We start from the raw sequence: 18,769 nt of genomic DNA on the forward strand, positions 1-18,769 counted from the left end.
TTTATTAAATATATCTGCAAAAACTTTTTGGGGGGCGGGTACTGGGGATTGAACTCAGGGGTATGCAGCCACTGAGCCACATACCCAGCCCTACTTTATATGTTTTTAGAGACAAGGCCTCACTGGGTTGCTTAGTGCCTTGCTATTGCTGAGGCTGGCTTTGACCTTGCAATCCTCCTACCTCAGCCTCCTAAGCTGCTGGGATCACAGGCATGCATCACTGCGCCTGGCTGCAAAAACATTTTGCAATGAAATCTATAGTAATGCAGACAAATCTATAAATGGCATCAGTCAAGTTCAAAAATGGACCATCTCCATCATTGTCTCTAAAGAAAATGTGACATTACATGATTCTCAATCTATTTTTGCTCCTGTGGAATTACATAAAAGAAGCAACATTTTGGTATAAATTTATCACTACGAAAGCCAAGTTTCACTAAAATATCTTGTTTATGATTTTAATAAGTTTTTTTATAACTAAGGGGTGACATTTTCCTTTTGCCTCACCTAGAAATTCATTAATACATCCATTTCTAGTTTATAAATTAATGCTCAAATATTCCACATACTTGAATATGAGAAGTCAACAAATAATTTTAAATTTCAGACACAAGCATTAAAATGATCTCACATTTAGATTTAATATTCTATTGTCTCTAACCAAAAAACTGAAGAGGAAGTGTGAAGGGAAATGTGGACAAACTTAAAAGTACATTCTTTTAAAGAAAATTCCACGGAAAAGAGCTTTTCTGCATAATAATTACAAAGATTTTTAAAGTTTCCTCTGGATTCTCCCTCACACAAAAAACTTTATTCCCACACTGGTGTGCCTTAAAAAGGTCAAGGCAAAGAACAGAGGTTTTATTTATAATTTCTCATGTAGTCTTAAACTACTGAAATTTCTTAAAGACAGATTTTTGGTTAGGGAAGATCTACAGAGCCTCATGCCAATTCTGGTATTTGTATATTGAGGATCAGTATAAATTTTGAGGAGTAAACACTTTCTTTACAAATGTTTGAAAACAACCATGCTGAAAAGGACAGCTTTTTCCTTGACTATTATCAAAGACAAATGGCATTGATGATAAAGGATTTTGTACATTCACTTATTTTTTTTAAATTTCAGATAAAGAAATCCAAAGGGTTGGAAACAGGATGCGCAAATCCAAAATGTAGAGACTTACTGGTACATGCCATAGAAGGTGGATCTTTTACAGCTCGGAAGTAACCCTTTTCACACTGACAAACAGATGTTGCTTCCATGTAGGTTAAACTATGTGGAGGGCATTTAGAACACTTTGTGTTACCAGCAAAGGCTTTATAGAATCCTGGTCTGCAAGCTGTAAAAGCAGAAGAAACAATTTCTTTTTAGTTATTATGCTAGAGTTCTTCTGTACAACATACTTCAATTTATACATATTTTAGACATCAGAGTTCAGCATCATATATACACAGAAAGGTCAATATATATGTTACTAATATGTGTAATTAGCAATTCAATATTAGTATCACAACCATGATATATTTTAGCTGAGGTTGCTTGCTAATTTTTAAAAGTGTACCTAAGGCATGTATTGATTCAGCCTTACATACAAACATGCACATACACACAAAACATCAGTGCTTACCTAAGTGAGAAGATGCCCATTATTGGCAGTAAAAAAGATGATTTTGTAGAGTTTGGGGAGATGGCATTAAATAACTAAATCATATGGTTCAAGTGTACTTAGATTTTCATTCCCCCTCATTCCTTCTAAGTATGCAAGGACAAAGCCCCAGTTTGGCTTGATGTGTCTTTAACACCTCTGTTAGTGGTTAAATTTTCTTTTCTGGTGGCTGGGGCTGTGCATCAGGTAGAGCACTTGCCTGGCATGTGTGAGGCACTGGGTTCAACTCTCAGCACCACATAAAAATAAATTAAAGGTATTGTGTCCACCTACAACTAAAAAAATACACATTATTTTTTTTCATTTTTGTATGGTAGATCTATGTTATTTTTGATAGTTTACTTTTTATAAAATATTTTTAATGATCTATTAATTTAAGATAACTATAAATTATTAATTTTACAGAGTAAGAAATTATTCAGTATTAGTATCAATAAGCAGTGGTGGCATATGAACACCAACATCAGTCTCTTCTCTAACTTGATGACAAGGTAGTGCTAAAAAGTTAATAAGAAAAAGGACTATGTCACCAAAATATTTCTCTAAACCTGTGGAAATTCAGAGTATATAAATAATAGATAACCCTGCTCACATTTTCATAATTAAAATTTCCTTAAAAGCCTGCAATTTCTAAGTTTGAATTTATTATAAAGGATTATTAAGAAAACAACATTTTCAATAAAACATACTTATTTATATTTTTTCATTAAATAAATATTCTCTACTTAATTATGCAATTTACCATTCCAAATGTTTGGGTTTTTATTAATTTCCAAATAATTTCAAAATTGGAACCTCTTGAGAAACTTAAATAATATCTTTAAGCTATTACAATATTAAAAATCTAATAAACCAATTTAAAGAGATATGTATACCTAAATGGAGAGCTTGAATTCAGAGCATTCCAATGTTATTTTTAATATCACTTAAATATTATTTTAAAGATAGATAAGAAATATTTCCTTCTTTTGTCAGCTCTTCAAATTTTAGCTATAAACACTGTTTATTATATAAAGTAGTATGCTCTTAGCTTAATTTTTATGCCAACAAAAATTTTATTAATTTATTTGCGATAACTAATACAAGATTTTAAACATATACATCTTATATGAAAGGCTTTAAGCTAATATGCTATTTCCTCTTAGAATTTTCTTCTGTGCTTAGACAAAAGCTTGTTTCTGTCACAGAGAGCATATTAGAAAGCTTGCTTTTACCAATTGCTCTTATCCAACTATGCTTAAGGCTTGCTCCCTCCTTATATCCGGTCTTCTTTTTAAACAACATAGTATCAGTGAAGCTTCCTTGCATGATCCCCTTTTTAAACTGCAACTCCTGTTACACCATACCACAATATTCCATATTACCCTTCGCTTGTTTTTCTTGCTTCCAAATGACTTAGCAATACCTGACACATGACATATTTAATTTTAGAAACCATTCCTCATGAGGATGTGAGCTCTATTAAACAGAGATTTGTGTCTGTTTTATTTACTGAAGTGCTTCTCCAGGGCTTAGAAGAGTGCCAGGCATTCAAAGCCCTCTATGAGTATTGGGCAATAAATGAATGAGTTGCTGAGGGGCTCCCTTAATTTCCATAAATTCACCATGCTCTTTCTTCTGCTTTGAGCCTTTTCTTCTGTTGAAAAACCTCTTCTCTATCACCATCTTTTGACCCACCTGTTTTGCTAACTCCAGGTCAGTAGTTAGGTCTCACTTCTTTAACAAAGCTATACTTAACTTCCTAGAAAAATTTAGTTTCTCAATAAATCTCAGCCATTTCCATCCATATTAGTTATTCTTTGGCAAATACTTATTGGATGGCTATAAGCTCTGGGAGAACAGGTTGGCATAGTGCTTAGTGCATGTCATATAGTAGGTGCTCAATATATAATTATTTAATTGAATTGGACAGTGTATGATTACTCTGTTAACTAAATTTCTGTAGAGAATCATGCATGTGTATTCAGTGCACACTGTGATCATGGTACCATTATCTTAACTATAAATTTATAATTTTTTCCTTGCTGAATCACTGCATAATAAGTAAGAGATAAAAGTAGTTAGTATCTTGAAAGTGATTTAACTATGACAGAAAAAGGATAAATATTGCATGGTGACCTAGCTATTTAAAAATCAGATTTCCATTTCAAATTATTATCTATGTGTATTTGGATTTTCTTGCTACTGCACACATATACATATATGTATACACACAAATAATTCTGCTGACAAAATCTTAAAATACCATTCTCATAGGCATTTATATTTTCTTTATATAACATACATTAATAGTATATAACCTAAACCTCATCAGCTCATACCATAATAGATCATAACTGTTTTATTGTATCTGTAACCTTAAGTTCCTGTGACTGCCACAAAGCAGAAATGGGCATTACCATTCTAGTATTTACAATACATAGCAGATTGCAAGTATATATTTAGTTTTTATAAATGCTTGAAAAATTGAATGAGTGAAATGAATAAATTCTGAATTTACTCACACTGTGAGATCACAAGAACTTTATTTGGAATGAGCATTCTGTGTATCCATTTGGTTTGGTCTTGCTTGTATTTTTGCTAAAAATGGGATATCAGTACTTTATGTTCTGAAAATTTTTCACTGCACTTTTATATACCCTTTATTCTTTCTGTTACTCCCTTGTTTCTGTTTATAAGGTATGTAAGCTTCTGCTTCCAGAGAGCAAAATAAACAAAGCATTTCTTGGTTGATTGCTTGCAACCAAGATAAGAAAAATTCCCAACATGTGTCAGTAGTGTACAGAATACTGTTGGAAAGTTAAAAGTTACCTGATGTGGCAGTTTTTTGCTTCTTTTAGAAAAAGCTATACAGATATAGATACTCAGCTCAGTCCTTCATTGTCTACAATGATTCTAGTTATTATAGCTTCTCTCCACCGTAATATGAATCTATAATTTAAATCCACATCTCTAGGACTACTACATTCATCTAAGGTCTACCTGTCTCTATTTTGTCCCTGTTCAAGTCCACTCCACAGTTAACACAGGTTACATTTCTAAATATGAAGAAGGACCATTTTGCTCTATATTCTAAAGCAGGAATTGCGAATCATTGTTATTTGGCTAAATGTGACTCAGTACCCAATTTTATACAGCAAATATGTATAATTTTGAGATAAATTTGATTTTTGGCTCTTGATATACATAGCCTAAAGTATATGCTATATACTACTTTATAAAAAAAATACCAATACTTGGTCTCTAGAATAGAGTCTAAATTCTAATGTTTAAATTTCTTCAAAGTTAGACTCACATCTATTTTTCTAAACTAACCTTCCACTCCTGAAAATTTTAGTCTTGCCACTTCTCATACTTACCATACTTTTTTAAAGATTTTTTTTAGTCATTGATGGGCCTTTGTTGTGTTTATTTATTTATATGCAGTGCTGAGAATTGAACCCAGAGCCTCACCATGCCAAGCAAGCATTTTATCACTGAGTTACAATGTCATAATATTTAACAGCTTTATTTAGATATAATTGTTATTCAAAAACTATAAAGTGTACAATTTGGTAAATGTTGACGTGTGTACACAAATGTGAGACATTACCATAATCAATAATCCAACAATTCCAGGTTTCCTTGATTCCCTTAACTTTTACCTATTTATATTTTCAGATTAAAAGTAAGTTCCATGTAGGTAGTACACTCCTGAGTCTGAGGTTTTTCTATTTTTTTTACTATTTTATATTTTGTTTTATATTTTTTAAAATTATTATTATTTTATTTATTTGTCCTACTTAATTGTACATGACAGCAGAATGCATTTCAATTCATCATACACAAATGGAGTGCAACATTTCAATTCTCTTGTTGCACGCACCGTGGTGTAGAGATGCAGCATTCATGCAATCAGACGTATACCTAGGGTAATGATGTCCATCTCATTCCACCATCTTTCCTACCCCCATAACCTCTCCTCTGCCCAAGATAAAGTTCCTCCATTCATCCCATGCCCAACCTCCAATCATAGATCAGCATCCACTAATAAGAGAAAATATCCAGCCTTTAATTTTTTAGAATTGGCTTATTTGGCTTAGCATAATATTCTCCAACTCCATCCATTTACCTGCAAATGCCATATTTTTATTCTTTTAACACTGAGTAATATTCCATTGTGTATATATACCACTGTTTCTTTATCCATTCATCTATTGATGGGCATCTAGTTTGCTTCCACAGTTTAACTATAGTGAATTCAGCTGCTATAAACATTGGTGTGGCTATGTCACTTACTATGCTTATTTTAAATCCTTTGTGTATAGATCGAGGAGTAGGATAGCTGGGTCAAATGATGGTTCCATTCCAAGTTTTCTGAGGAATATCCACACTTCTTTCCAAAATAGTTGCACAAATTTGCAGTCACACCAGCAAAGTATGAGTGTAACTTTCCCCACAACCTAATACTTTTTCTTGATAACTGCCATTCTGACTGGCATGAGATGAAATCTTAGTTCTTATTTGCATTTCTCTAATTACTAAAGATGTTGAAAACTTTTTCACATATTTGTTAATCACTTGTATATCTTCTTCTGAGAAGTGTCTGTCTGGTTCCTTAGCCCATTTGATTGGGTTGTTTGTTTGTTTGTTTTTTGGTATTAAGTTTTTGAGTTCTTTATATATTCTGGAGATTAGTTCTCTATCTGATGTGCATGTGGTAAAAATTGGCTCCCAAACCTTAGGCTCTCTCTTCATCTCATTTTTTTTTTCTGAGAAGAAGCTTTTTAGTTTGAATTCATCCCATTCATTGATTTTGTTTCTGGTGCTTTAGGAGTGTTGTTAAGGAAGCTGGGGCCTAACCCAACGTGATGAATATTTTGTCCTACTTTTTCTTCTATTAGGTAGGTGTATAGTTTCTGGTCTAATTGCTAGGTCCTTGGTCCACTTTGAGTTTTGTGTATGGTGAGAGACAGAGATTTAATTTCATTTTGCTGCATATGGTTTCCAGCTTTCCCAGTACCATCTGTTTCCTTGATTCCCTTTACTTTTACCTATTTATATTTTCAGATTAAAAGTAAGTTTCATGTAGGTAGCGTATACCTGGGTCTGAGGTTTTTCTATATTTGTTTTTAATCCAATCTGTTAATCTCTGTCCTTTAATTGGAATCTTTGTACTTAGCGCGATTATTGACCCAGGTATGCATTAAATCTATCTTGTTATCCCTTTTCCAATTGTCCCATTTGTTTAGTATTCCATTTGCCTCTTTCTGCCTTCTTTTAGGATCCTTGCATACATTTTATGATCACTTTTATCTCCTTTGTTGGTGTGTTCATTAGCAAAATTTGGGTGAATACACACAGAGAACCCAGCAGCTCTCTGCAACTCACTTTCAGAACAGCATTGTGCTCTCGATACTCCATATTGTGAAATCTAGGTTCCTTCCTTTTCTTCTTAGAGTATCAGATCTGTTCTCTCAATCCACAATACAAGGAGAGAACCTACCAGTGTTTGTCAGGGTCCTCCCTCCCTGTGCTACATCCTGAAAATCTTCTCAAGATAGTAAAGTGAAACAATTCTGGAACTCTCCATTTTTTTTAAATCTTCTTTCAGCTATTTGATATCTCACATCTTAAAGTGACTTTTTCATATAGTTTTGCATTGGCTTTCTTTCAGGTGTTGTATATTAGTCCATTCTGGTGACAAAAAATCAGATAACTGAGTTAGTCTAAATTATTATTCTTCTAAGTCTCTTTTTCTTCCATAAGTCAGTCTTTCTCCTATCTACTACACTTAGTTTCCCAAAGACAAAATCTAAAAACTTATTTTGAAGTACAGTGCAATACTATGACCATCAACGAGAATGTCCAAGGTGAAAGAAAAATAGGATAACAACAGTTGGTGAGGGTATGGATCAACATGAACTCTCATATAGCTGTGGAAGTTTAAGTTGGTACAACTACTTGGATAATTGGCAGTATCTATTGTAGATGAACACAGACATATGGTTAGATAGACTGATTCCACACCACATTATATTCCCAAAGAAAAGCTAGCTCAAAGTGAAAGTGGCATTTCTAGTATAACTAATTAGAACAAATTAAAAAATGAATGCATTTAGTCATACTAAGTTCCACTGCTAAGTATCATTTCGCCATTTGATTTTCATCTTCTGAACTTATATTGACAGACAGACCTTCCTCTCCTGGTGTGTTGTTCCTTTCCTTTACCCCTTGCTTTATACTTACTAGAGTAAATCTTCTGTATTCCTTTAGTCTTATTAGTGAAGTATCCTAAAGTATCCTAAAGGAATATGATCAACCAACCATATTGAAAATAAGCTTATACCTTAATTTCTTCACATGCAATTTGGAATGAGTATATTCAATTCAGAATAATTAAATTATAAGCAAATAATTATTTATAATGTATTTGTGAAATGATTGGATTTTATATTTCATTGTACCTACTGATAAATGTAGCAAGAATACCAGAAGAATAAATTTTATGCACTTTAGAAATGGTGAATCTATAATATGCAACAAATAAATATTCTTACAAACTTGTTTTATTCATACTTTATTTTAAAAATCAAATGACTAGGCTATACATTGCTAGCAGTTTCCTATTCCTATCCCCATTATCAGAGACCTGGAAGACAAAAGACCATAAGAAATCCCAGTTGGCATATCAGGCCGTGCAGTTCTTACCATTTGATGAAATATTAAATTGCACCTGTGTGGCAGGAATTGATATTTATATAATTGAACACCTTTCCCTCATTGGTATTCTATAGGCTATAAGTTTCGATAAACCTGAATGACTTATCAGTTAAATATGTGAACCTCATTACTTTATACTAGAATTCATGAAAGAAATTTAACAAATAGTCAAAGGCAGTTTCTTGTTGTTTTCCTAGATGCTGCTGTGCAATTGTGGAAGTTAGATTTCATTGTCATGTTAAGTAGAAAAGACAGAAAACAGATTAAGGAATTGAAAGATAAAAAGAAAATATCTCCAAAACTTGAGGGTAAACAAGCATAAATATTTTGTTTTCTCAGAATATTCTACAAACAACAATAGAAAGAAAATCTAAAAGTCACAAAATACGAGTCCATAAATAATAAGCATGTGTACTGTGCATTAAAATATTCAACCTAACCTTCCTGGAATGGGTGGGTGGAGCACTATAAAGATAACATGAGAAAATGTATACATAAGTATCCTATTATTAATTTCAGTTTCCTGTTGCTGCCACAAAACAAATGTTTAAGGTGAACTTTCTCTTGAATAGAAAAGCTATTAGACCTACAGAAATATACTGCAGGTTATATATGACTTTCATCATTAAGAATTAAAGAAAGAAGCTCTGGTTTAGGGCCACACATACTATACTCTCTTTTTCCTATTTAACTATAAAATCTAGGCATGATATACTGATCAGCTATTTGAGGATTCTGAAAAGTTACTATACATAGACATATTGAAGATGAAATTTTGAAGTCCTGCTGAGCTGGTGATGAGTTTACTGTTCCTCTCTCCCTTCATCCCCACTCTCCTTTACATACCCCTTACCATAGCCTGAATAAATTGAGGTCACAGAGATCCAGGACAAACAAGCTGATTTTGCTTCAGAGTGGAAATCAGAAGTTATAATGCTCAGAATATGAAAATCTCTACTCCCCCTTTTTCTATTCTCCCTAGCTACTGCCTAGCCCTAAATCAATCAGAGTAGTGGTGATGGCCAATAACGGAAACCCACGGGAGCCAAAATTCTAAAGGATGGATACCTTCTCTGTTCACTGAAACTGTGGTTACAAGAGGGCTGAGTCAACCTCCATCACATTTATTTTTCTCTCTGTATTGATCTCCCTTGGTCCTGGATTTGGAGTTAGTAGCAGAAATGCACAATCAAGTAAATGAAGCATCAGTATTTTAGCCAAGGGATTTTAAAGAGGAAATATGGAAAAGCAGAAATATTCAGGAGAACAAGTAGAGAAAGCATGTTGGGAAAGCAATCCCTGAAAGTACCAACTCCTGAACTTACTCCTAAACTGAATCTATGTCAATCTGATTCTATTTAACATACCAAATAATAAAGAAATTAACCAAAAAAAAAATGGAACCTAGATAGATTTCAGACTAACATTGAGGATTTAAACATTGATTAGGTAAAGAAGAGGATACCAACCTAGAAACCATACACTGTTTGTTTCTTCTTATTACTATTTAACACATTAACTTATAAATAAACAGGGACATTATACATACAAATATTGGCAAATCTAGGTAAGCTGTTACTATAAGAACTTTGTATACAGTGTTTTAATTACTCTTATAAAAACTGACTTCAAAGAAAAATAATGTGGACTTTGAGAACAGATTACACGGTTTTTATTTCTGTTTCTGTATTTTATTAACTCTCACTTCTAGGAACTTATTTTTCTGTGCATCAGTTTTCTCATTTATAAAATAGGTGTTGTGGTCTAAATGTTTGTGTTTCCCTTCAAAACTCTATGTTGAAGCCAAAATCCCCAACAGGAAGGGAGGGAGAATATCAAGGTACTCCTCGCTTCCACGTGAGGACAGAATGAGAAGATGGCTAATGCAACTAGGAGGGATACTCTGAACAGACAGGTCTGCTGGCACCTGAATCTTATCCTTCTCAGACTCTACAACAGAAATACACCCAATCTACAATAAGTGGACTGACACTGGTATAAATGATAGAACCCAACTCATAGGTTTTTGGGAGGACTTAATAAATGTAATACAAAAAAGGGATCAGAAATGTATCTAACATTTTGCTACTTAAGATCAAGAGATCTTAAGTGTTATACTGTGGCAGACTGTGCTTTCCAAAAATGGCCTCAACAATATCATCTAAACTATATACCTGCTTTTCTGATAATGTGTCCGAGACATTCTTTTCACAAAGAAATAATACCTATCTCTGTTGCTTCCTCTTGAATCTGGTATATGTGTGACTAGAGTGAAGTGACTATATGACATCCTATGTGATTCTTTGGGATGCTTACTATGAAAAAAAGGCCACCATTCCAGGATAAGGGTCAAGCAGCCAGGGAGAGGACCATGTGGAGAAGAACTTAGTTTCTGGGCTCGCAGCTCTGGCTGAGTTCCCAGTTGACACCAACATTAATTTTCAGCCAGGTGAGTGAGCTATATGAAGTGTGGTCCTCTAGGTTTCCTAGACCAAATACCCAAGCAGATTCTTCATGGGGAAGAAATGAGTTACTCTTGTTGTACTTTGGTCAATTTATAGATTTGTAAGCAAAATAAATGGCTGGTGTTATTTTAGGCAATTAGGTTTGAGAATGGTTTCTTTTGTGGCACTAGGTAACCAGGAAATCTGTTCAAGGCCATATGGTAAGAGAGCCAAAATTAAAGCTGACCACTATTATAATCCATAATCTGCATTGTCACTATAAGGTGCATTAGTGTTCAGAGCAGCATGCATATTTTGTAATCTAGGGCAGGAATGAAGTGAATCACATTTTTAAAAGGACAACTGATGATGGTGTTTAGATTATAAATAACTGTTAAAATGAAAGTAGATTTCTGGGACTTGATAAATATGGTTTTAACTAATGGTTTTACTTTCTGCTAGTCACATTTTTGGGGGAAGTAAAAGTTACAAAAGAAGTAAGCAAGACATGCTATACAACTTTGAATTAAAGAATAAATTCATTATAGAGTGAATTTTATGCATAATAGGAACATTTTAACCAAACTCACTCAATACTGTCAAAGTCTCAAATGCTCTGTCTTTTCAGTAAAGTTTGACATACTATCTTTTGCTGGTTTAGTAACAAACTTACAATCCATACTTCAATTTGACAATTGTGAATGTCACACTGTCAAATATTTTTGGTATTTCTATAGCTGATTATTACATTATAAATTTTACTGAATAAGCAAAGCATACATTTTGTTTCATTTTAAAAATTTGTTACTGGTTAATTATTCATAAACATGGAGTTCATTGTGATACATTTCTATAAGTAAATATAATAATTTTGTTGATTTAATTCCCCAGTATATCCTCTTTCCTTCCTCTCCTCTTAACCTGATGTTCTTCCTCTATTATACTATTTTCCCCTCCATTAGCATCAGATCACTTTTTAAACCTTTTTTCTCTCATGCTTCCACATATAAGAGAAAAACATAAGCCCTTTGACTTTCTGATTCTTGCTTATTTCACTTATCATGATGTTCCTTGGTTCCATCCATTTACCAACAAAAGACATAATCTCATTATTTATGACTGAAAACAAAGCTCCATGTACACCACATTTTTTATCCATTTATCTCTTGATGTACATCTAGTCTGGATCCGTGATTTATCTACCAAGAACTGGGCTTCTGTAAACATAGAAATGTAATAATAATGTAATAATAATCTGGTTGCTTATCTTCCTATTTGCACCCCTTTAAATTTCTTCTCTTGCCTCATTGTTCTGGCTAGAATTTCAAGTAATCTATTGAATATTCTATGAGGTTGATTTAACGTACAGTATTTTTTTATGTCTGCAGTATCTTTACTGATTTATTTACGTCTGGATAACTTATCTATAGGTAAGAGAAGTGTGTTGAAATCCCCAGTATTACTGTATTAGAATCTATTTGATCCTTTACATTGAGTAGAGCTTATTTCATGTACTTACACTCACCAACATTTTGGTCATAAATATTTCTTATTGTTAGATCTTCTTCTTCGATTGTTTCCTTTACCAGTGTGAAATACATATTTTTTTATCTTCTGATTAATTTTTTTATTGAAATGTGCATTGTTGGATATGAGTCCACATACTCTGACTTGCTTTCAAACTCCACTTGAACAAAATATTCTTTCCTATCTTCCACTTTTAGCCTATGGATGTCTTTGTCTATGAAATGAATCTCTTCCAAACAACACACAGTTGTTTTTTTTTTTTTTTCAATCCATTTTCCAGTCTATGCTTTTTATTTGAAAAGTGGAGACCATTTATATTCAGTGTATTATAGACAGAAAATTAATATTTTCTCATGTTTTGATTTATGTTTAAATTCAGTCCTAATTCTCATTTGCTTAACTACTCTTCATTGAGAATTTTCCTTTTGGGAGCTCTGCAGTTTGTTCTTATGGTCTCATTTGTGTAGTATCTTTTATTTTCTTTAATTCTGGATTAGTAGGCATGAATATTTTTAGTTTATTCTTATTTGGGGGGTTTTGATTTCTTCTGCAAATCTGAAAGATAGCCCTGCTAGATACAACAATCTTGGTTAGGTGGTGTGTTTTTTTGTTTGTTTGTTTATTTTTGTTTTTGTTTTGTTTTTTGTACTTGGGATACCTTGTTTCTATCCCTCCTGGATTTTAGAGTTTATGCTGAGAAATCAGACATTATTTTTATTGATTTACCTCTAATTGTGACCTGACATTTTTTTTTTTTGAGGCGCTTTAATTTCTATTATTGTTCTGTATGTCAGGTATTTGTTATGTGTCATGGAGAAATTCCTTTTTGATCTTGTCTATTTGGGTTCCACATGCCCCTGTATCTGGAGGTCCATTTTATAACAAGGTTTTGAAAATTTTCTACTGTTATTTCACTGAAAGTGTATTGATTCCATTAGGCTATATTTCAATCATTCCAATGATTCTTGTTTGTTCAGTTAATATTGCCCCAGAGGTCTTGTATATTCTGATTTTTAAAAATTATTATTATTATCATTATTAGTATTATTATTTTATTTCAGACATAGTGCTCAAGTTCATATACCTTGTGTTCAAGGCCTGAAACTCTGCCTTCAAGGTGGTCCAATGTATGGGTGACTTCCAACTGAATTTAGTTTTTGATTTGTTGATTATTTTTTTTTTCTTTCTAGGGTTTCTCTTTGGTTCTTTTTTTCTCAAATTCCCATCTCTTTATGGTAATTCCTTTTTGCAACCTGTATTTTCTCTTTTAGTTCATTCTTCAGGTATTCTTTTAGTTTGCTAATCATTTTAACACAACCATGTTCAGGTACTTCTCTGGGATTTCATCCACATCAATACTTATGAATTTAGATATTGAGAGGCTGTAAATTTTTTGAAGATATCTTCCTAGCCTTTTCCCTCATGATTTATAATGTCCTAGATTTACATATCTGTTGAGATTAATTCCTTATTTTTAAAGTTGAAATCCTTTAGTGAGTAGGTATCATTTTATAATAAGTCCTAAGTTGGTTGTATACCTTAGCTCCAATGCATCCAGTCAGCATAAGCAAAGTCTTAGTTTCAACCACAAATGCCTCTTTAAAAGGAGATATTTCATTAAAATAACAATGGTAATTTAAGAGTAGACTGGATATCAACATGTACTATAAATGCTATTATTAATGATCTCTACAAGTTTATTAACAAAGGAAAACTGTGGATGAGAAGTAACATAGAATAGGCTGAAGAGATCAGCCATTAATGATAGTGCACTAAATTGAAATAGAAGATGGATTACAAAAATAAAGAAAATAGAAAAAAAAACAGAAACAAAAAAGGGAAAGAAGTAGACAGAAGTTAATATTGGGGGAATAAAATAAATACAGAAGAGGGAGTTAGAATGGAAATAGAAAAGAAAGGATGAGGTGTCTAGGGAGGTCCTAATTGACAAACTCCATAAAATTAGAACCCTGGCAAAACACAAACTGTGGGGAAACATTACAAATCAGTTAATGAAATAACTAACATGTGGAAGATTTTCCTTCTTGCTGAGGTTTTGTAATATAGACCTTTCTTTCTAGGATTTTGATTTTGGAAATCCTTAACTGTGAGGCAGTTTCTATGATGACAACATCATGCTATTGGTTTTCAGTTCTGACTCAAGTAGCCAAACTTGTTTGGGGAGCCTGGAGGCTGAGTTCAGCCCTCGTCTTCCTGGTGGCCTCTGCTAGGGGGATTTGAAGGGCTCATTTTCAGCTACAGAGTAGACTTCACTCTCAAAATGGTTTTGTTATTTTGCCCAGGGCTTGGGACTACAAGTCTCTCAGGGCAGCTGCCCAGCAGCTTCACCTGCTGTCAGTAGACGGACTGATTTATGTTGCATCACCTACCTTGTTCTGATAACTCTTGGCCATGTGCTGGGGAGAGGTGTATGTGGTGCATCCATCTATCCTCCAGCCCCTTCTGGGCTTCAGATGGTGCCATGAGGACTCTCTGCTTTTGCCTGACCCTGATCTGACCCAGTTTTCCCCCCATCAGCCATGCTACTTATTCCAGAAATTATACCACAAAATTGAAATGATAGTTCCCTTTGTTCTTTACCATTCTGCAAACTGATCAACCAACCACTTGGAGTTTCTTGCTAGACTTAGTCCCAATCTTAGTGGATGTTTAGTCCTGGGTATTCAAAAAAAAAAAAAGGAGCTAAAAGTGAATATACACTGTAGGGATTCCTAGCTGACAAGCTAGGAAAGTTCAGGAAAAAAGTCTCATCAAGTTGTCAGTGCTTCCCTGCTTCTTTACTGGTAAATGCCAGTCTCTTTCTAACCAAAGAGCTGTAGTACTTGAACATAGTTCAAGTTTTCTGAACTTACTTTCTGTTCAGATTGTGGATATGTTGGTCTGGTCAGTATTTGTTTTTCTTAAATTCAGTGGGAGAATGTCTTTCAGCTCATTGGAGAGGAGCTTGTCCTCCCTCACAGAGCCAAAGCACACCCCAAACTGCCTGTCTGTTGCCTTATTAATTAGTTTTCTATTCTAGAAACCAAAACTTTTGGTTTTCACTTAGTTGCTAGCTCCCCAATTTGCTTGCCAGCTGTTTCCCACTCTCTTCATATTTCAGTTTGCTATTGTAGAACTGCTGTTTTGATTCATTCTCAGAGAGGTGCTACAACACTGTGGATTCCTCTGATCTGCCATTTTGATATTTCAAAAAATTTTTAGTTGGAGTTATTAAGCATATTGGCAGTCAGTATAATAATCATATTTTTTGTTCACTTGGTGGACAAAATCTATGTTTTACCTATTTTATTCTCTTTAAGTCTTACAAATATTCAACATTTTGGGTATTAAAATTCTCATTTCACAAATGAAAAGACATAGGCCATAACAGTTGCTTAATGTCACAGACATGATATATGTACAAGCCAAGGAGTTACTAAATAATATTTTATATTCCACTTTCTACTAACATTTTAAAATAGCTTACCAAAACCTTTGCTCTATATTTCACTGGAATGTTCCATAAATATTGAATTGAAGCAAACTTAAATAGCATCTTTTATGTAGTAGAAGTAGAATACCTATATTTGTCCAGCATGGTTTGGATATGATAGATTCTCATACATTACAAGGGCACAGTCAAGGGTAAAATGCTGTATTCAGCAACAGCAGACACTCAAGATTCAGAACCTCCAATGCATTGCTTGGAATAGCTTTATGTGGCTTTGTAATCAGCAGAAACTAGGACACGAAGGTTTTACAAATGTATGTGTCTGATCAGAATACAGCCTCTCGATTTGGCTTATATCTAGTTCCACACACACATAAAGCCATTCTATTATTAATGCTGTTGACCTGAATCTGAATTTCTCATCACTATTTTATACCCAGGCAGATCATCTATAAGTTGGTATTTGGATAATCCAATCTTCAAGGCAAGCAGGATCTCTTCTGTAAAAATAAGCCACAGCATTTTATGAACCTGTAACAACTGATTGTATTGGAAAACTGGGAACTGTAGACATGATTTTGTATTATAGAGCTATAAATCCATGCCATTAATTGGAAGCTGTATACATATAAAATTTTGTGTAAATCTTTTTTATATCTGTCAGTACATGTGTAAACCTTTTAAATATAGCAGAGGAATTCTTAGCAGATTTCCTTTCATGCAACTCTAAACCTTTTCATATTCTATACATTTGCATTATCAGATTTCCTTAAATTGGGACATACTCTAGTCACCAAGGCCAAAAAAGCTACTGGACCCAAGTGATTGTACTGTCAACATACACAATTATGTCTCTTCCTTCTCTTCCAACTGCACGTTGAATATTTCAATGCCTGCATTATACAGGTGTTTGACTTCCTAGTTTCAATAATGAAACCATCTCAGCACCAGACTGTGGGTACTCCTGAGGAAAAATAATCTTTCCACAAAAACTCTCATCCTCTAAAATAGTGCTTAGCATATATTAGGAGCTCAGTAAATATTTGATAAATGAATGAATAGATGAATTACTAGTTTTTGTTGTACCATAGCTTATAAAAACAAAATTTTATTTGGTGCAGTTGCACATACTGATAATCCCAGCTGTACAGGAGGCTGAGGCAGGAGGATTGCAAGTTCAAAGCCAGCCTCAGCAACTTAGTGAGACCCTAGCAACATAGTGAGACACTATATCAAAATAAAAAAAATTAAAAATGGACTGGTGGTATTGCTCAGTGGTTAAGCATCCCTGGGCAGTACACCTAGTTTCCCAACATCAAAATAAAAACAAAATTTTTATATTCAATCAATATTGCTAAATTACATTCTGATACATCTTCTTTAAGGGGGAAAAGCACTTGCAAAAGACACCTAGAATTAATAAGAACTTGTACTATACCAACTATCAAAAACATCATAATCAAGTGCTGAGTATTTTAAAAGGTATAAATCAAAATACACACTTTCAAGTTGAAGCCTGCAATTTTACAACCTTTGTCTCAAATTGTCACATTGATGAACACATTGAGCTATCATGGTTGACTGCATATTTTAATTTGAATGCATATGTAATTTTCTTTTTCTGCATGTTTACAGACTGGATACTGAATATAACATTAATGGTGCCATTGCAAAGAACTGTTTATAGCTAATTCTTACTTTTGATATTCTCAAATGGAATACTTTTTATATATGTATAATTATTAACAGCATATGATATAAATAAGGCTAGAGATTATGCAAGAATAATTTTTGAGCAGGTAATGAGTATAAACCTCTCGTTATGTGAGACTATTAGACACTATGTGATCAAATACTGGATGGTATAGAAAGTAAATGCATGAAGTTTCAAGAAGGAACCCATTAATAGTAGTAGAGTAGCTGAAATTGGCTTCTTCACCTGAAGATTTGACACTTTAGCAGGCACTTTAGATGGAAAGTAAGAATGAAAAGAATCAGTAACAAATATGTGGATATGGAAATGAGTATCACAAGTTCTTCTAGTGAGAGAGGAAACCAACTTTAATGAAATGAAGAGTTAACAGAGGAAAGAAGGGATATACATGGTAGTTAATGGGAGCACAGTTATCAAGAGCTTCATATGACAGCCTGAAGAATTTTATATTTTTAACTAAACAGCACAGAAGCTTTCAAGCAAGGGAGAACAAATTTATATAAAGTAGACTCTCATGACAACATACCAAACTTACTAAACAGAAGTAAGACAAGAAGCCAGGAGAAGAGGTAGGAGAACAAATACCAATGTAAATAGAAATGATTTTTTAAATAGCATTTAACTAGACTCAGGGCAAAGAACAAGGTGAACTTTAAGTGCAGTTTAAACATAATTATTAAAAATACTTAATACTACTAATGATATTGACCAAATAATCATGGAAAGCATATAGGGATTTTGATGCAGAAATTTTAGATGCAAATCATTAGGTATTTTCTAAGGTGATTTATTTAACCCTTGTAAATCTCAATTACTCTTTTTAAAAATGGAAATGAAAATACTACCTACTTGTCAGGATGATATGTAATATAATTTATGTATTTATAATGGCACGTAACTTATTACACACAATGGGTAAAGGTTAACTCTCTACGTCTTTATGTTAATGAGCTCACAAAAATTCACAATACCAGGAAAGAAACTCTGTACCTAAATTAGTCAAGAAAATAGTTACAAAGGCTATCCAATTTTTTTCATGTGTATTATAAATGAATTGCCATTTTCTAATAATTGAATTTAAGAGGGGGAGCATGGGAGTAATAGATGAATTCTAGATTGGGAATAGGGGTGGGAGGGAAAAGGAGGGGGAAGAAGATTAGCAAGGATGGTAGAATGTGATGGACATCATTATCCAAAGTACATGTATGAAGACACGAATTGGATGTCAACATACTTTATATACAGAGATATGAAAAAAAATTGG

The 18,769-nt window shown here is 33.4% G+C and overlaps 1 protein-coding gene across 10 annotated transcripts in view; it reads right to left on the reverse strand.

The window, feature by feature from the left end:
- Epha6 (EPH receptor A6) overlaps positions 1-18,769 on the reverse strand; it is an 850,021-nt gene that overhangs the window by 500,944 nt on the left and 330,308 nt on the right. For 8 of the 10 annotated variants that reach the window (XM_046455343.2, XM_046455344.2, XM_046455348.2 and 5 more), the window contains one exon: positions 1,185-1,340. The exons of the other annotated variants lie outside the window; for them this stretch is intronic. In XM_046455343.2, the coding sequence (XP_046311299.1) occupies positions 1,185-1,340 (156 nt within the window). The remainder of the gene's footprint in view (positions 1-1,184; positions 1,341-18,769) is intronic. 10 annotated transcript variants of the gene reach the window in all.

Source organism: Marmota monax, unplaced genomic scaffold (assembly GCF_021218885.2).
Source record: "Marmota monax isolate L192 unplaced genomic scaffold, Marmota_monax_Labrador192_F-V1.1 WCK01_AAM20220418_F8-fsc00053, whole genome shotgun sequence".
NCBI classification, from domain to species: domain Eukaryota; kingdom Metazoa; phylum Chordata; class Mammalia; order Rodentia; family Sciuridae; genus Marmota; species Marmota monax.